The sequence below is a fragment of the Schistosoma mansoni genome (genome assembly GCF_000237925.1).
Source record: "Schistosoma mansoni, WGS project CABG00000000 data, chromosome 2 unplaced supercontig 0108, strain Puerto Rico, whole genome shotgun sequence".
NCBI lineage: Eukaryota > Metazoa > Platyhelminthes > Trematoda > Strigeidida > Schistosomatidae > Schistosoma > Schistosoma mansoni.
In genome coordinates, this window is record NW_017385999.1 from 616816 (window position 1) to 637489 (window position 20674).

General features: G+C 36.7%; 2 protein-coding genes across 2 annotated transcripts in view; one reads left to right on the forward strand and one right to left on the reverse strand.

The window, feature by feature from the left end:
• Positions 1 to 9937, forward strand: part of Smp_033700 (DNA photolyase, putative) — a gene marked incomplete at both ends in the record, with an annotated part of 33521 nt that extends 23584 nt beyond the window's left edge. Inside the window, 5 exons of the mRNA XM_018791616.1 lie at positions 5322 to 5480; positions 6957 to 7155; positions 8766 to 8918; positions 9473 to 9757; positions 9798 to 9937. Of these exons, the coding sequence (XP_018645223.1) occupies positions 5322 to 5480; positions 6957 to 7155; positions 8766 to 8918; positions 9473 to 9757; positions 9798 to 9937 (936 nt within the window). The remainder of the gene's footprint in view (positions 1 to 5321; positions 5481 to 6956; positions 7156 to 8765; positions 8919 to 9472; positions 9758 to 9797) is intronic.
• Positions 9938 to 9965: 28 nt separating this feature from the next.
• Smp_033710 (DEAD box ATP-dependent RNA helicase, putative) lies at positions 9966 to 19535 on the reverse strand (the record flags this gene model as incomplete). The annotated part of the gene is made up of 9 exons (XM_018791618.1): positions 9966 to 10511; positions 11203 to 11441; positions 13302 to 13519; positions 13561 to 13705; positions 13737 to 13881; positions 13915 to 14168; positions 14204 to 14645; positions 14683 to 14942; positions 19497 to 19535. The coding sequence occupies 9 exons, from the start codon at positions 19533 to 19535 to the stop codon at positions 10340 to 10342; spliced, it is 1914 nt and encodes a 637-aa protein (XP_018645225.1). The 3' UTR covers positions 9966 to 10339.
• Between the last annotated feature and the right edge of the window lie 1139 nt (positions 19536 to 20674).

The following is a 20674-nucleotide window of genomic DNA, read 5'->3' on the forward strand; positions in this document are numbered from 1 at the left end:
ATATATATATATATATATATATAATGTACAATCCCATAGCAAAATGTTGAAGGGCTATTAATAGTGTAAATCGAGTAATCAAGAGCAATCTTGTATATATGTATATTAGACTTCGTCATACTCTATGTGAAGGCTAATGATATTTCTAGACACAGCTGCCCAAATTAAGATAGGTAAAGTGAGTTAGAGACTTACAATCCAGTAGTTTCGGGTCGAACGAGTCCTACTACTCTATTCGTGTATAATTAACCAGTTATGTAATTTTACTAACATTAGATTACATCTAATTCATAATATCCAGATAAACTAATATTCTACAAGTGTATTTATTGAGTGACGATGAAATGTCTTTAACACACAGTTTCAAAGTGAATCGGAAGTATTCAGGAAGTGTTTACCAATTTTATTGATTATCGCAATATTTAGCATAGAATCACTCATAATAAAAAGTGTTTATGTGCTCAACTAGATCATGTGTTATACATGTATGCGTTCGCACATATTGATTTCCTGATAGATTGCAAGTGTTTAGAATTATTTAGTCTATATCAATAGTGATATTTGAAGATCATATGCTCCTATGAATACCAAATACTCATATTGTTTAACCTTTTGTTAGTTGATGATTTGGAATACATTTCATATCAATATCACTTGTTAGTAATGTTCTGTCTAGTTGCCATCTACCATGACGTTCAATACTGGATAACAAAGAGTAACTTAAGCTATGGGTTGATAGATCAAGATACGACACAAATATATTTCATCAATTCCTAATCTAAGTCATTTTGGAATATATAGACTTTCTGACTGTCATCCGTGTAGTATTAAAAGTCTTTGATTGAAGGGATTAGGTGACTTATTACGAAGTAGATTGTAGTGGAAGAGTTTTGTCTCTTCTCTGTCATTCTTAATTTTTACTTTTCAATTTCATTGGTTTTTTTTAAGAATTGTATCTCATCATTAGTGGTATAACGTTCGGTTTTCTTTGTCTACACGAATGGGACTCTAATTTACCTTTGACGAATATCTACACTAGATACCCTCTCAGTGTCTATCCTGCAGGACATCAACACAACTCAGATCGAGAACACGTGACTAGCCTGACTGGAACATAAGTATATTTCCACATCAAAACCCGAAAACAATCCCAGTAATAATAAGCTTAGGAGAATATGTAACTCATCTAACACCTGTCAGACTATCTACTAGTCTGACTAAGCAAACAACCAATCATTATCATCCTCGCGCACACATCAATCAGACGTCTACCACTGCAGTTGATGCACCTTCGTTCTCTCATGTTCTCACTTTCCTTTATCGCTGATTGATATAAAATACGGCAACTTGAATATACGCATTACCTCCATGTTTAAATTACAGCTCTGACTAGGAATCACATTTTTATAGTCATAGTCTAAAGGATCCTATTGTCTCTATCTTATTATTATAATCATACAACACTGTTAAAGTGTATTCTTTCCATTTAAATCTGCTAGACTGATCCACTGAGTATTAGTGTGACATTTGTTTACTACTGCATGCATTAAACCGATGAATTCATTCTTCACTGCTCAAGTTAAACGATTTACCTTTTTTTGTTAGTCGATTCATTTCACTAAGTGTCAGTTTAACATAAGTATTTTATAAAAGAAAAATATGACAGAGTTTTCCACACACTTTTATGCAACATTTAATCCAATAGCTAAACAAATTGATATATGAGTAAATTCAAAATCATATTGTCACAGTACAAAAATTTCTATTAGTAGTCTGTATTTAAAAAATATTATACATAGTGTTGTTGGTGGCATTCATGAATTTCCGCCAATTCTGATTAAAACAAAATAGACGTAATAAGTTATATTCAAAAGTATTTGACTGCAATAATTCTCCTCTTTTTCACTTGATTCAAATAGGTTTATCTTCTTTTTCAATAATGATTTAGAGTAAATAAATAAGTATTTGGTCCTTTTTTTATTTCTATATGATTTATGGAGTTGTTCAATGTCATACTGTTGTAAAGAGTATATAATAAACATATATAGCTGTAATTCCATTGGTTGCTAGTAGGAAGTTTACCAATGTTTATAGTCCACATTCTTCTATATATACATCCTACATTCTCGTTAAGTAAAAGGATAATCGAAACGATATTTTCCGTTGTTATAAATGATTATTTCATGTAGACTGATTGGAAAGTAAGTATAGTAAAAGTCTGTTATTTCGATTTAAAATTTTTAACAATAATTCTAGATATGATTTCACGCATATTTGATAGGATTAACGTAAATGAATGTGGATGTCAGTGAATCCTTTACCGAAAGTTCTAACATAGGAAGTTGATACTTTTTCAGAGAAAAACCTTTGCCGTTTGGTCATTTCGAAAAGACTATCTTGTTCTAAGATAATATCCATCTGAGATGTTGTGCTTAGTGAAATTATCCGAATATCTTTTTATTAGAATTTATTTACTGGATTTATATCACTAATTGTGGTCAGTAAAACTATATTAAATATAAAAGCTCAAGAAAACTGTTGAATTGTATCAATTATTTCTGACCATTTTCACTATTCGATTATCAGAGAATAAAGTGGTTATCGCACAATGCATTGCCTTATTTCATCTCTCATATTACCTGGTTAAAATTAAATTGGATTCATCAACACAATATCTTCCTTCATATAACTTTATGTTTGTCATAAATTTCATTTAGACTACTCACGTCTAGGATACATTTTTCCACTTTAGAATTCCGTATTTGGTTCATGAGCTAGTTTATTAACATTGATACTTGCTTTTGAGCATTTCAATGATATTTATTTGATACCAAACAAAATATGAAATCTTCAAGTGTGTTTCACTTCAAGTATTTCCCAGAATAAATAAATTTGATCTAACTATAGTTTACTAGACATTTCTCAAGTACTCATGAGTCTAGTCAACCAATGGTTTTATCATTCAAACCTAGCGTTTATCTTTAGAAGTAGCTTTATTCATATCATGAAGTAATGTATTCAATCGAAAGCGGTTTTAACCTATATTTGGTGTAATTACGCTAAGTAGAATTTGTTCTTAAGTATTCTCATTGCTCTGTTTCTCAAACTATCCCTCAAGAAGTACTTCTTTAGTTGACCCATCACTTGCAATTTGTGATATAGACATTAGGTTTTGAATAATCGTCTTTTTTCAAAGTATCTTTGTGACAAATAATTATCGTAAGTGATAAGTTCACTCCTAATCCACGTTTGGTGCACATTGTATTCACAACAGTGAAGTTTGAAAGCTGTTGCAAATATTTTGGAATGTTATGGAATAATATTAATGATAGAGATAAAGGTTACGCCAACTTTGATTTATAAATTGACTAAAGCGGGATTGAAAACCATGATCTGATATTACGTGTTTTTTTTGTAATTTTTAGTATGTCGATACTTTTCAAACGATCTTAGTACTTCACATCCAAATAATTGCGATAGATAACCTCACTTTGTCGTATTTTCAGGTCTTTACTGTGTTTACTTCCATATAGATACAAAATGTTGAGATGTCGTATTCTCACATAGTAAGATTACTTAGACAACATGTATGGATATTATCAGTTCGAGGTTGTTGAATTTTATTGAAATCACTAACTAGACTATCGATAAAAACCTGAAATCACTAAACGAGTGTTTTGTCCTAGTACGGAACTTTTCAGCGTTGTGCATCCAGGAAGCCCTCACTTTGGTCTCTTGCGCGGATGCTTAACCCCTAAACCACGGAGTCAAGATCCAATGGTGTACAGGTCTAACTTCGGTCAATTCACGATGTTGCGTCACCATCTTTTATTGTTTAGTGACAGAACCCTAGATGCGCAATGCTGAAAAGTCCCGTGCTAGGACGAAACAGTCGTTCAGTGATTCCAGGTTTTTAATGATTGTCTAACTTATGTTGGTTCGTGATTTCAATATTTAGAAACGTTTAAAATGCTCTTGATTTGTCGTGTTGACAAATTAGTATGTTGATGTAACTTATATAGTATCTCTATTTGGCCATTATTGGTGTGGGCAGTTAAAAATGTTTGCGTATTACAGTTTCAATAAGTTGAACAAAATAGTTAGTTGAATGTTTTTCTCCGGCAGATCACAGTCATCGAAATTCACATCAGCTTTGCATTAATTTGCGTTCAAAGAAACTATTAGGCATCTATGACAAACATCAATAGAATAGTTCAACATATATCATAATTTATCTATTAGCTGAGTTGGATAGTGACTAACAGTAAGATCCAGGATGCAGATTTCGTCCTGTATATCAATTGAACCTAGTACTTTTCGCTTCGAATCCCCGATGCGTCATTTACTGAGTTCCTGACTCCAGATAGCGAATAGCTTGTGCAAAGAGGATGAAATAAACCTATGCGTGTTTGCATACTCCCGTTAATATTAAGGACTGTGATCAGTCACTTGATTTATATGCACCCTGAACGGATCGCCTCGATGCTGTAGGGACAATTAACTGACTAATCTCAGATAGGACAAAACGAGCGTCCTGGATCTCACTGCCAGCCACTAGAATACTTGTGAATATCTAGCAATATGCGCATATCCCAAATGTGACTAGTCAATTACAGTCCTTGATATCAACGGGAAGATGCAAACACTTACAAATTATTTGTCTTTGTTTGGGGATTTAAGAGAACCTCGGTAACATTACCAATACCGAGTTTCCATTTACATTAAAACCCTTGAACATTGTACTTTCATCTATCTGTTGGTTTTTTCTTTTAATACATATCTTACTGTTCCTATTCACTTTATAAAATTTCTTTTTTGTTTCATTGTTATATTTAGTTTTACTTGATAACTTCGGATTTTTATCAGTGACCATTCGGTTTTTAAAATGTATTCTTTTACATCTTCCAGATTTTGTACTCCAAAGAGTACTTTTCAATAGCTTTTGCACGTATTAACAGTTTTAAAATAAGTTTGTTTCACTTTATAGGATCGTTTATTTCTATTGTGAACATGATATTGTTCGCAGCTAATTGAAATGTAGATCGAATCCAGTGTTCTTAAAAGATATTTCTTTTCTGATTCGTTTACCTATTGTATACTTTTTTAGAATTGAGAATTTGGGCTGTTAAACTTATATGTTGAATTGAAAGAATCTCGTCAACAGGTCTAAATGATCTTTTTAACAGTCTGAATATATATATATATATATATATATATATCTTGTATATTTAATTAGTTTTCGATGTTTTCCCGCAACAATTCATTCCGATGCTTTCCGATGCTTTCTTCCTGAAACCTTGTTGTCGTGTTTCTCCTATAAGGTGGATGCACATAATGTTGTTCCTGTTTGGCATGCATCAGATCACTTAGAATATGCGGCTCGTACAATTAGACCTAAATTACATCAAAAAGCAAACAACTTAATGACTGAGTTCCCGCCGTTGATTAGACATCCCTACTGCCATCAATCAAGTTTATCAGTAAGTATCTAAGTATCATTTTTACTTATTTAGTTGTTTACCTCATTTTCTGAAGATGAAAAATGTAATAATTTAATGTTTTGACTTTATATCAAACTCAAATGAAACATGTCTATTTATCAAATACTAATCACATAATTAAGGAATTCAAAAGTATTCAATGATATATGATGTGAAATATAGAAATTTTAATGACTAAGTGAATTGACTGTATAACAAAACACATTTTAAAATAAAGGCTACTATTTTATCAAACCAACCTGAATAAAATGAAACATGATTATCATGTACATAGTCATAATTTTCCATGTGATGTACTCTAGCTACAAATCACCTATCACTTTTAACAGAACAATATAAAGTAATAGTAATTGTCTCCAGTCTTAACCGATATGAAAATCATGGCAGATTGTATGCCATGAATATGCTTGTCAACTGATTAGTGTATCCTAACCTAACGGTTTAAATTTGATACTTATCTCTTGAATACCCCAATCTCTTCTTAACCTTGGTTGGCTCTAAAGCAGTTTTTGCATAGATTTGTTGGTAGAGATCGGAAATAATGATAACAAAAAGTTATCATTTGAATTACAACTGACACACCGTCCTGTATTTCTTTAGAAATATTGTTCTGCACTATGGTAGACAATTTTTCATAGTAAAGCAATCATTCTGAAATTAATGTGGTGAAATTTATCAAAAGAAAAACCGGTTATCCAGTTTCGTAACTTACTATTATGTTCATTAGACCAGAGATTACTGTATACGAAAACTGAGTAAATTCAGATATTAAATATTATTTATTAACATCTTGTCTGTAATCATAATACACGTAGGGCTTTTTTCCCTTCACATCAAAAAGGAATCCAACTAAAATTAATTACTACGTTTACGAAAGACAAACAAATGGCATATATATATATATATATATATATATATATATATATATATATATATATATATATATATACTTTCGCCTGTTACCCCTCGTCGAGGTGCATAGGCCGCTCACCAGCATTCTCCATCCAACTCTGTCCTGAGCCTTCCTTTCCAGTTGTTATTCATCCTTTTCATATCTGCTTCTATTTCCCGGCGTAATGTGTTCTTTGGCCTTCCTCTTTTCCGCTTCCCTTCCGGATTCCAAGTGAGGGATTGCCTTGTAATGCACGTTGGTGATTTCCTTAATGTATGTCCTTTCCACTTCCAACGTCTTTTCCTAATTTCCTCTTCAGCTGGAAGCTATATATATATAAGCACTTTGTATGAGTTGCATTTGTAAGAGAAAAAGCCCAGCACATGCGGATTATGAATGGCAATGTTGGTTTTTTATGGCTTTTGAAGCTGACAACAAATAATCCTACTGTGTGCATACTTTAATCAGAGCTCAAAGTACTATCTATAATCATTTTTGAGACATCTAAGCTTGTTTTTCAAAATTATTTTATTTTCATGCGTAATCTACACTTTCCCATACAGCCAATAGATTGGAATTATTGGATATCAAAATTTTCGGGAGATTTATCAGTTAAACCAGTTGATTGGGCAATTCCAGGAACCAGTGGGGGTCTCACAACGTTACACACATTCATTTATGAAAGACTGCCTAAATACGCTGATTGTCGTAACGACCCCACGAAAAATTGTTTGAGCAACTTGTCGCCATGGTTTCATTATGGTAATTGTTACTTGATTTGTCACAATTCGTATTATGATGCGTATTTGCCATTGTATTTCAGTGTAATTTTGACTCACCAATATGATGTTCGTCGATGACACAATTTACGTACTTCAACAGCACAGTAGCTACACACTATTGGAAGTATACACTTTGGATAGTCAGGCGGACTCGTCTACGTATGATTTCAGTTTTATCGATAGTTTTAGGCATTCAAACTAATTGGATGTGTGTTTCGTTTCTAATTTCGCTAAGTTGCGTTGTTTCGTGAAGCGATTTCTCATAAGTTGGAAAACTATTTTAGTTAGCGTCGCATAACTTGATGATCGACATCACCAACTTCCTGAGTGGCACAATGATTCAATTATTCAGAAATATTTACGAAATTAGATTTTTAAAATCAGGCCTTCAACTTCGCTATTCAGAATACTGTAACAATTTGAAGACTTAATGTGTTCATACTCAACTACCTGCATTAGCCTACACATTTTAGGACTAATAACCACTAATACATTGGGAGCTGAATTAAAATTTTCTGTTAAAAATTTGACAGCTAATCGCATCTTCATGAACTAACTGTCCTTACAAGCATCCGCCGCACCTTTGACGTAAACCAAACAAGACAGCAGCCAACGCTAAAATGACTTTGAAAATGTCCACCTATTAACTAAAACTTAATGAGGGTTATAAAGCAATGTGAGGAATTAGAAATATGATGATTTGAGTTGGGAATTAGATTTAGAGTTTTCATCATGAACTGACATCAGCTATACAACAAATAGTATTTAGCCGATTGAGATGAATTTTGCGCTAAAATCCAAAACGTGTTATTTTAAATCTGATTGCCTCATCCATTAATTGTATTCTCGCCAAGCAACCACTTAAGAGTTACATGAATCTTCGTGATTGTTTTTCCTATTGAAGATCAGTATTGGTTAAACTCCTCTTTAATTTGAAGAGGGTATCACTCTGTTTGCTTGTAATACAGGTTTTGCAGAAACCGTACAGATCCTCTGGTAAATCTCTTCAGCTTATTTATTTGAACACATAAATATTGGTACAAGAGGGCAGCGTATACATATGCGCCACACAAGTCACTTAATTTGTGCGTGGCCTGTGATACTACCCGGGTCACCAGACCGAAGCAGGTGGTTTTCTTAACGGGCCACACCCAGAGCCTTTGAACTAAAGGTCCATAAGACAGTGGAGCAACGTCGGGAGATGCAGTCCGATGGTAACCGGTGACCAATAATCGGTTCATACGCCATTTGTTCCCTCAGGGTACTGGAGTCCATGTGCACCATTGGTTTGGAATTAGGGTTTTCTAACGTCCATAGGTGGACCATCTGTGTTTACCAACCCGGTTAAAGTGCCGGATATTTACTTTCCATCCTCTCGATTTCGTAGACAACAGTCACGCCCCGAGAAGGCAGTGAGTAGGACTTTCCTGACAATGGCTGTATATGTGTGGCCATGTGAGAGCATATCGAGAGAGAGAGAGAGAGAAGGGACTCTTTCTACCCTCGGCCGTACCAGGGCATTTGAGGACTGATTACAAGCGTATTTGAAAAGTCTGTTGCAAACTATATTTCTATACTTTGTTAACTTAGGTCAAATTGCACCACAACGAGCGATCATGGAGGTAAAGCTTTGGCGCCATAAGTACAAGGATTCCGTAGATGCCTTTGTGGAGGAAGCCTTTATTCGAAGGGAACTCTCGGATAACTTCTGTTATTACAACCCGAAATATGATTCAATTGAAGGTGAGTGCAATCAGTACGGCTGTCAGAATAATTATTTCCAACCATACTGACAATCAAAAACCCTTAATCACATTCTTGCATAAAAAAAAGGCTTATTCCAGACAGTAAACTAAAAAACCTCTGCTAGTGTCTTGAAGTGTATATTTAATCTTTAGTTGATCTGAAAGAAATTGTGAAAAGCAATGTCCGCGATCTGTCTGACTCTTGAGAAAAACTTAGGTAGACCACGTAGCTTTCCAGAGGCAAATCTCATAACTGTTTACAATCACTACATACATCGTCATATGATGTTTGTGTTCGGTAAGCGAAATCAATATACGGCGCAGCAATCTTCCCATCGCCGTACGATTTGTGATGTGACCGATGATAGTAAAAAGGTGGATTAAGAGAACTTTTATTTGGATTACGACTGTGTCAACAAGGACAAAGCTTGCAGATTTGATACAACGACACCTTTAATTTCTAAAGCAGACTAAATGCCCTATATCCAGTCAAGTATGTGGTGCAACTGTATTTACCAAACACTAAATAACCAAACGGTTTTTTATTACTAGGAGCGTGGAAGTGGGCTCAAGACACTCTCGCGCAACATGCTCATGACAAACGCAACCCTTCATATAGCGAAGAAATCATGATATCAGCCGAAACTAAAGACGATCTATGGAATGCTGCACAGCATCAGCTAGTACGGTCAGGCAAACTCCACGGGTTCCTGCGTATGTACTGGGCTAAGAAAATATTGGAGTGGCATGAATCTGGCCCGTCGGCCGCTCTCAAGTTAGCACTTTATCTCAACGACCATTATGCGCTGGACGGTTCCGACCCAAATGGGTTTGTTGGTAAGACTTGAATAGTTTATTGTTATATTCTGTGTTCCAGGTGTTATGTGGTCAATATGCGGTGTGCATGATCAAGGTTGGGCAGAAAGGCCTGTTTTTGGAAAAATCAGATGCATGACCTATAAAGGATGTTTAGGGAAGTTTTCTGTACCTACGTTTGTAGCGCGATACCCCAAGTAGTTATATGCAAATAAAAATCCATACTTTTAAATCTAGTTTTTTTAATCAATACAAGCTTTTTCCAAATACCAAAAAGCGTTTAAACTTGTCTTCATCCTCTGGGAAAATCACACCTTGACAAAAATAAATGCAGGTTTAGAAAAGAACAGCGGCAATTCACAAATGATATCCATGAAGAATTGCCACTATTATGCCCACATGGATGCACATACTGAATTGGTAATCAAAACTAGATTTGGGAAGGGACAACTGTAACTGTTTGGTGGCGTGAATTCCAAAGTAAATTATGAAAGCAAGTTTCCGCTGATGTAAAAATTGTCAAAAATGATTCAAATTATAAAAAACGACAGGATCAAAATGTGTATTGTTCATAGTAGTTAATTATATCCGTAATTATGACTGCTAATTGCCCCACCAGTCTGGAGAACTCTGTGATACCGAGCATGGTTGGGAATCGTAATAGCTACTATCGCGAAGCAATCCATAGTCTCTAGACGTTGGGCCAGTAGGACGATTTGAACTATTAGCACCACGTGAGGGAGTTTGTCGATAATCACGAGCACCAAAGCCGCCACTAAAATAAAAGTTTGATTATATTCAGCAATATAACAAAAGGATGAACAGTAGTAAATTATGACAAAATGACCACTCTTAATCCAAAAGATGGAAAATGGTTTAGTGTACAGGTTTAAAATTGCAAGTTAAATGTTTCGACGTGAGTCAAATATATTTCACTTAGCACATCCACTCAATACTACTGGCAAACAATTTGGTAGACAAGCAAATTTTATTGTAATTAGATTAGCCTGTGTTGATTTTGAAGCTAGTAGCATCGTTGTGCAATGATGCGCACATTATCAATCCGGTTAGTTACGATTCACTTATTTTTGGACAGTCGGATGGAAATCATATTTTAATGATATCAAGATAACTTACCTGTGACTGTCAGTTGATGCATTACCGTCTGTCAGGTTTAACAAAGTCAATCAGATTCTTTGCCACTTCCTGTGAAGTTATCTCCTTTAACACTAAAAAGTAGTTGCAAAGCCAAGTAACTATTCTTATGGGCTTACGAAACATAGTGTCCAAGTAACGTCCTGAAGATAAATGAAACTTGGTTGTCCCTATATTTTAAATTACTTTGGAGTATTATTACGGAACAGAATTTTCAGATTTCTTCACCCTAACTTCCTAACGAGGTGAACTATGCGGCCCAGTAATCATGACAACTTGTGCAATGTAAGAAATCAGACTTGTAAAATTACCGACGATTGTTTCTTGGACGTTGGATATTTGTAGGTCTTCCGTCTCCTGTAATTGCTTTCAACCAAGGCGGGATAGCCTGATTAGCTTCTTCAAGCAACTCAACTAGACCACGGGCCAAGTTGCGGTTTTTGTCATTGAAGAAAGAAGTAGCTAGTCCAAGATTGCCAACACGACCAGTTCGGCCGATGCGATGTACATACTCTTCAATATCTGACGGAAGATCGTAATTGATAACGTGCTATATTGTAAATGCAATAAACAATGAGGATTTAAATGTACATTCCAAAGAGGTGTAGGGTTTTGCGCGTTATTTGTTTATTTGTGAAACTCGGAAAGCCAAAAGGACAAGGTACTACACATAGACTGAGTCCATTCTTAGTGGGTAACAAGCCATTCTATTGAGAATAAAACTATTGTATATTCTGGAGCACACAAAAACATAACTGTGTTTGTAACTTAGATGTGGTTGGACAGGTGGATTAACAATAGTTAAACAATGACATACTCTCGGGTTACTGTTTTTAAGTTCGAGTTGGTCTAGAGAAATGTGGACTTGGAAGTGATGTAAATCAACAGTTAAAGGTTTCAGATTATAGGGTCGAAACCGACCACAGCGTTGTATACTGAAATAACTGGTAGTTGGACAGGTGCGACAACTACACTTTACGCGTATGCAATTGTCAATTTGTACCTTCACTACAGTTTACTTCCAAACAATAAATATTCATCATTTCACAGTTCGCTGCAAGCTAGCAATGCTAAAAGAAAACCATAGCAAATCAAAAGTCGCATATATACCGATTGGTACACAGGGATACATGGCTGGGCTTTTTAAATCTGAGTTTAGACCTCTTGAGACTATCTCCCCCCAGTTAATATAAACTACGACCAGCTTGACTCACTACAAGATTTCCCCTCTGAAATACCGCAGTTAGGCTAGAAGTTTCATCAGTCGTTAAGGCGACTAACTTTTAGTTAACAAATGGCAGGTTTGAACCCCGATTCACTCACTTTGGTTTGATTAACTGGGTATTGTCAGTCTCCCACACCGTGTGTCTCAAAGTTAAGCAAACAAATCAAAATCCTTAAGTGAGTTAACAATAGTATATCAGGCTGGTTGCCAACATGATTTTTGCATGAAGATGTTTGCCTAACTTTCGCCAGTTCGAGTCACATGAAATATAGGTCAAGTGTGTGTCTAAACTGGAGTTCAATTGTTCAGTAGATTGAGTTGTATAACTTAACTCCACATGGGTAGAGAATATGCGAAAGTTGGAAGCACCCAATCATTTCCGTTTTTACGTGATTATATTGAATTCTGAGTGAGCAGTTTGTTTTCATAGCAAGTATGTGTGGTCGCGAACGCATGTGCTATTACCTTCACACTGATTTGTTTTAAAATACCTCGGAGTCGTGGTACCGTATCAAGATTTATGATCTATTGGTCTTGTGTCGAAATAGGTACAAATACCTATTAGTAGAATAGATCTCCTGGATTACCAGCTCCTTTACTTCTTGTACTGTTTTTTTTGCGAGTTCACCCAAATGAACTGACCTACCATGACTCAAATTAATAAGTTATAATTCGTAAGCATATTTATACTTCGGACGTGCAGATATATTTTCCGCACAACTAAAGGAAATGAATCAGTAAACTGTATGAGCCTACAGGATTTGTATCTAAAATATAAGTGTAATAATTAGATTCACTGAACTAAATCGGAGAATATTTTTTGCAAATAGAACCCTCGCTTAAATGGTAGGATATCGGAAAGATTATAGTCCCATCAAAATTCTATTAAGAATGAACTGATATGGCAAACGTTCTTTAAGTAATGTAGGCACACAACTTATATTAATATATCTTAGAAGTGCATTGGGAATATGAATTAAATATGTAATATGTAACGACAAGTGCAGCATTCAACGAATAAAGGGAATATGTTTAAGCAGTGTTAAAATAGAAAACGGATACATAGAATTATTAAAGCAAGTTAGGGGGTAATATGGGTAATTTTAAACTTTCAAGAGTAGAACATAGATGAATATAAGTCTGATGACAAATTTTTAGTGAATTAATGAAATGATAGAAACTTACTTTGACATTTGGAATATCCAGACCACGAGCTGCAACAGCTGTTGCAACGAGCACTGGTGTTCTTCCCGAACGGAAACAAGACAATGCTAATTCTCGATCTTCCTGAGTACGATCTCCATGTATGCTAGCAACTTGAAACTTCTGTGAGTACAAATAGTTTTCAAGAGCATCTGCACCCCGTCTTGTTTCAACAAAAACTAATATTAGTGTACCTGCTTCTGGATAATTAAACATGTAAGGAAATTATTATTTGGAAAACCTGAATGAGCAAGCAAATCGATTAGAGTATCTCGTTTAGCATTCTCCTCAACCCAAAGTATCGTTTGCGTAATATTTTCACTCGTACTTCCAACACGTCCAACGGTCAAAAATATATAATTGTTTAAGAAATCTTTTGCTAAAATCTAAAGAAACATAATAAGAAGTTGTAAGTACCTGAATTTCATTGGGGAAAGTTGCCGAGAACATAAGTGTCTGTCGCTCGCCGGAAGGTGGGAGAGCATCTTGCTCTACAATACGACGAATCTGTGGTTCGAACCCCATGTCTAACATACGATCAGCTTCGTCGAGAACGAGGAACCTGTGGGAAGTCACGCATTAATTTGAAACTTACCGACAGTAGTCTAAGCCGACCCGACCCCGTTCCAAAACATCACTTAGTCGACCTGGAGTGGCAACTAACAGATTACAGCCTTCGGACAACTCCATCAACTGCGTTCTCATATCAGCACCACCGTAAAGAACACATGGTCTGATAAGAGATCTATAGGAAAACTTTCGGGCGTCATCAAAAATCTGTGATGCTAATTCGCGAGTTGGAGCCAGTATAAGAGCTACAGGGAACTGTTTTCTTCGGTTGTTGTTTATCTACTTAAATAACTTTTCAAGCGTAACAAACTTACAGTGGCGCTTATAGAATCACCAGGACCTTGCTTAATCATGTTATTTAAGATTGGAATAAGGAATGCAGCAGTTTTTCCTGAACCAGTTTGTGCACATGCCATTAGGTCCCGACCTGATGCAATTATTGGTATAGCATGTTTTTGTACCGGTGTAGGACGCTCATAATTGGCCAGTTCAACGTTATCACGTACAATTTTATGAAGTGAAAGTTCGGTAAATGAAGATATAGTTGATGCACTGTCATTAAAGTTTGGCCCCGTTGCGTTCACAGGGATGTTGTCGTATTGGTTAAAGTTTATCCCCGCGCTCACTTTCTTGAAAAGCTCTTGTTCTGTACGCTCGTTTCGTGGCAATTGTTGAGTCCAATCTTCGGTGAATGAATTCCAACTGCGTCTGGGAACATTTGACCCTAAAGTAGAATGGCCACCTCGTGACTGAATACTACAAACAATCACAGTAAAAAAAAATACTGACATACTTCATGTTGAAGCTTGACCACCTTGAGTCAGATTGTTGCCTTTCGTTTCCAACTTTTGATCCCCTATTACTGTACGAACCACGAAAAGGACGTCCACGAAAGTTATCACCAGTGCCACGGGATGGGCGACTAAATTGACTAAAATCATTTACAGACTCAGCAAGATCATTCGATGTCCCACGATTGCGCAAATGAGGAGGCACATAAAGTTTGGCACCACCACCATCTGAACCGTTTGAATGGATAGTCATAGACGGAAACTGAAATACAATTAGTATATAAAATCCACTGTTTAAACGCGTAACTATCACAGTAAAAAGAACGTATTCATAACTGCATAAATAAACGAACTAACAAAGACTGATTTGTTTTCTTAAGTTATTGATTCAACCTCAAATGAATTCCATACCTACTAAGAGCAACTCAAATCTTATATGGATTATCAATTCTTATACTTATGCCTGTTACCCCTCGTGGTGAGGCATAGGCTGCTCACCAGCATTCTACACCGAACTCTGTCCTGGGTAATCCTTTCCAGTTGCTAGTCATCCTTTACAGGTCTGCTTCCAATTCCAACGCAGTGTATCCTTTAATCTACTTCTTTTCCGCTTACCTTCAGGATTCCAATTTAACACTTGACTCGTGATGCAGTTTGATGATTTCCGCAACATATATCCTATCCATCTCCAGCGTCTTTTCCTAGTTTCCTCTTCAACTGGAAGCTAATTTGTTCTCTCCCACAATAGGCTGTTGCTGATGATATCCGGTCAACAGACACTGAGTATCTTGCGTAGACAATTGTTTATAAATACTTATACCTTTTTGATGATGGTTGTAGTAGTTCTCCAAGTCTCAGTTCCGTACAGTAGAACTGTCTTGACGTTGGTATTGAAGATTGTGACCTTGATGTTGGTTGACAGTTGTTTTGAGTTTTATATGTTCTTGGACTGTAGGAATGCTGTTGTTACTTTGCCAATCCTTGACTTTACATCTGCATTGGGTACTCCTTGTTCATCGATGATGCTACCCAGATACATGAAAGTTTTCACTTCTCTCAGATTTTCTCCATCAAGTGTGGTTGGGTTAGTGCTCTCCTTGTTGTATTTGAGGATGTTGCTTTTTCCTTTGTGCATGTTGAGGCCTACTTATGCAGAGGCTGCTGCTACAGTGGTTGTCTTCATCTGCATTTGTTGGTGTGTATGAGATAGGGGAGCTAAATGATCTGCGAAGTCCAAATCGTCTAGTTGCATGCAAACTGTCGATTGTATTCCGTGCATGCCGTCAGATGTGTAGGTCTTTATAATCCAGTCAACCACCATAAGGAAGAGAAGGGGGGAGAGTAGGCAGTCTTGTCTGACTTCTATCCTTACTTTGGATGCATCTGTCAGCTGTCCTCCATGCAAGAATTTTCAGTGTGGTTCGTCATATGACCGTGCCAGATCTTTATATCAACAAAGTGAGATTAAGCGAATAACCGTAGATAGAACCTATATGAGCGTTTTGGATACGCAGCATGCATTGATAGTGTGAGATTCTGGAGTCCTAGTTAATGAGCTGTGTTCCTATCTAAAATAAGATTTGAATATTAAAGCTCCAACATGTAGTTTACGGAGTGGATTCAGGAGACCAGAAATAACATTTCATAAATTCAAATTAGCATCGATGGCTCGTGGTGATAAAGATAAATGAGAAGGGTTAGTTATGAGGATGGCAGAATTATTAAGAGGTGAGGGAGGGGTTCGATAGTCAGCAAGATTATCTCAGGTGCAGATAAATGTATCGAAGCGGTTGTCACTTCACGGTTGCACACATCCAGGAAGGATATTTATTATTGAGGGGCCTATAGAAAGGGCTGCATTAGCGTTGGTCTTAGCGACCTGGATGTAAGACCACAGAGACCTAAGGATAGTTACTTGAGGCGGTCGCTTATGGCCTTTTCATGGGAAGTCTTGATGTGTTACTTCTAAATGCCTAACCGCCGGATATGGAAGACCATGGGGTAAGGCATCGGCACCTGAACTAATAATATGGAGTGAAGTAGTTGAGTGTGCTGACTGCTTCACTCATCTCGGGAGTCTCGTCAGCCCTTGTGGTCTGGTGTGTGACGAAATCTCAGCACGGATACAGAAGGCTCGTCTAGCTTTCGCCAACTTGCGTCATTTATGGCGTAGGCGAGATATCCGTCTAGCAACCGAAGAACGCATTTACTGTGCAGCAGTTCGTTCCGTCCTACTTTATGACAGTGAAACATGGCCGATAAGAGTAAAGGATATTCGTAGGCTGCTAGTATTCGATCATAGGTGTCTTCGAAGTATTGCTCGTATATCCTGGGACCACCGAGTAAGTAATGCAATTGTTAGGAAACGGGTACTAGGTAAGGATGGCGAATCGACTGATGAAGTAGTGAAACTTCATCAGTTGAGATGGCTGGGACACGTGTTACGTATGCCCAACCACCGACTGCCCCGACGTGCAATGTTTTATGGTGTAGGAGTAGGTTGGAAGAAAGCTAGGGGCGGCCAGACCGAAACGTGGCACAAATCCATGAAGTCACTGACAATCGGACTGAGCCATGTTGGTAGGTGTAGACTACCTGATTGGGACTCGCGAGATGATAGCAATCGATGGTAAGAGACCGTGGATTACATGGCTCAAAATCGTTTGCAGTGGCGAAGGTGCATTCACTCTTTGCGTTCTACCAGATTCTAATCTTCTGAATTCTTCATGTCCTTATCCTTTTTCTCTTTCCAAATTTATTTCACTGTATTATACTCCTTGAATAACATCTTCAAACCCTAATCTTTCAGATTACTGCCTATACTCTTACTACTTCTACCACTATGGGATTTGAATCGACAACTGCATCTCTGTGTTAATGTGGTATGGCAACTCGAACTGATGTACGTACGTACGAAGTTCTATGTTGTAACTGACTGACTGACTGATATAGAATCCCAGCTAAAAGTGGCACCTATGGCATGTACAGTAACATTTGGACGCGAGCATGGTCCACATAACCCAGTAACTAATTACATGCTCGTTTACTTGGACCTGAACCAGATTACGATAGTTGTTCATAACATTCGTCTCTCAAAATAGGTAAGTGAAACGATTAGAGTCAGACCATTTTGAAAAGTCAATCAAGTCCCCCAATTGTGGTAACTTAACCGAGTTATACTGGATAAAACACCTGTTAATTGACAGAAAAACCAGATGTATTATTCGTAGTATGATATTAAAGTCGTACTTCTAAGCGCACCAGGGGATTAGGAAAGTACGGAGTAACCAGAATTTCCAACTGGCATAAATTATCTGAAGCATATACTATTGATTGTTTACCGTTATCAATAAAAACATGGGTCAACTGTCGTGGTAAATGCAATAGTCTATAAACGAAAATTCAGTCAAGCACATAACAATATCATACTGCGTATTTACCTATAATAGTCTTTAGTGTAAATAATATCTGCTTTATTATATACCGTAGTTGCAAAATAGGAATAACAAATGTGCACTTGTGTTCCGAGTTAGCTCAAGTTAATTTAAATTACCAAAAACAAACACAGCGTAAAAAAGGAAGCACCTGGTAGGACTTTAAATTCATTATGATTAGGATTAGTAAAGCTTTACCTTGAGACTGATGTGTTGTTAACCGATAACACTAAGTTGATATAAGCAATGAATCCAGATCAAACGTTTATTAGAAAAGAAGAGAAGCAAAGTATGAACTTGGAAGATGTTCTGGTTTAGAATGAGTAGTATTTTGACGAGAAAGTAACTAGAAACTGTGAACACGAATAGTAATAAATAATTAAGCACAAGATCTTAAACTGACAGAATTTCGGGTTTTGGGTGCGGTGTTTGAGATGGTATAGGATGAATGCACTTAGGATACAGATCAAATTAGGAAGTGTTACTTCGTTTATAGATATTACCTTCAATTATACTCAGAACAACCAGGACTAACTTTCGCACGTCACAGTATTCATGAGCTATTGGAACCCTTAGTTTAGAGAACATGGCAACCATCTTATTTTTATTTCTACTTCAACCAAGTTTGAATATAGTTAGGTGAATGTATACGGTCAATGTACTTTTGATTAGAAATTACACACATGAAACAAATTCAAGTTCAAAACCAGTATTATATCGAACTGGTGTGGTCTTAAAGACACAATATTTGCAAAGTAAGGAGTAGAGACTACAAGGACAAGTATCCATAATGGCACTACTCGGTAAGTTTCTCTTGGGCATGAATATAACATCCATTCACACTTGATTGACGATTGTGTTCGTATTAACCCATAAGCTTATCACAAGGTGGCCAAGACTCTAACCAGGTACGGCAGTCGCCTGAACTACCACAGTAAACTAGTAGTGGTGAAATTAAAGACACCTCTGCAGCGCAGAAATTCGCAAGGGGATGACTCAACCCCAGGTAGTGACGGAAGGATGAGTTAGATAAGGTTAACGTACATACTGATGCCAGAATAAGTATATATGCAAAAGGGTCATTAACGGATTTTTCTCAATTATCGGAAGTATTGTAACTAGTGCTTACGATCGAGAATCAAAAGCATTCATCTTGGAAAAACAAGACATGTTAATTGACCTGGCTACAAGTGCAGAGCAAGAAAATCCAGATAACTCCAATATGTGCACACACTAGCTAGTAATGTTTGTCAGGAAAGCTATCGTACTCCTAAAGTATTACTAGTTGATTGTAAAAGTTTAAAAAAAACGTTTACACTGCCCTACTGCATGCTCTATATAGTCAGCTTCAAACAATATCTTAGTTGAGAATGTTTACTTACCTCATCTACAAGATTATTCTCATTATAGTCGTAAGACATAGTACGATAAAAGTGCACACGCGATAACAAGAAGAATCAGCGAGCTAATTCATGAACACTAAAACAAGTCCCGCCCAAGTGTTTCAATACCCTATAGATGAACGATACTGTTCTGCCTTCTGTAGCAACGATAGGTCAATCGACCTATAATAATTTTTGCAATCCGTATTGCTATGAAGGACTAGTTCCGCTCTGAATGTATCAACAGAATGTGTTGATATTATATGTTCCTCTAGAGAATTCCAGTAATTCACTACTTGGTGACAGAAACTGAACTCCAGGTGTAAGCGATTTGATCTCGGTTTTTGAAATTTCTCAATATGTCCTCTCAGATGATCAGTCCCAGATGGAAGAAAAAGATAAGGCGGAATAACACCAAAATTTTTGTTCAGTATACGGTAAGTCAGCATTACATCACCCCGTAATCTGCTGTAAGATGACGGAAATAGATTGAGGTATCCCAGTCTGTCTCCATTAGATAAACCATAGAAACCGTTCACAATTTTAGTCCCTCGTTGTCTAACTCGTTCTAGAATATCCGCCTCCTACATGAAACAAGGATTCGCTTATTAAGTCCACAGGTTTTACAAACGTACATTTCTAGTAAAGTCCAATCATTACCCGACCTCCTGAACTCCTGTGAACATGCTTCGGGTACTATCATAGTCCACCTGACTCGACAAACTAATTTATGTATTGGGTCTTTTGGGACACCTAAATAATACTTGCTTTTAACCACTCAATCTTTGAAGCTGGATGTACACTGCTTCAGGAGATTCTTACTACGTTGAATATCTGATGTGCGACGGTGGAGGTCAGTAAAGTTTGACTCAAGAACACTGTCAGGACTGATTGACTCGGCTATGCTAGTTTATCCACTCTGTGAAATTCTCTCGTCTTTATATTAATTATAATATTCTATCGGTAAGCTTCAGTTTGTTTCAGAAAGGTTTTCAGTAAACAATGCTCATAAGTGCAACGTTAAAGTGAATAAACAGGTGATGGTTTGATTTTGAAGTAAGCTCATATATTAGGCCGTCACATTATTGAGGGTCGACTATAATATACAAGGCCTGTTAGTCTAATATCATCAGATAAACTCGCTAGTACCGACTAATACTAAATCCAACAGGTTTTAA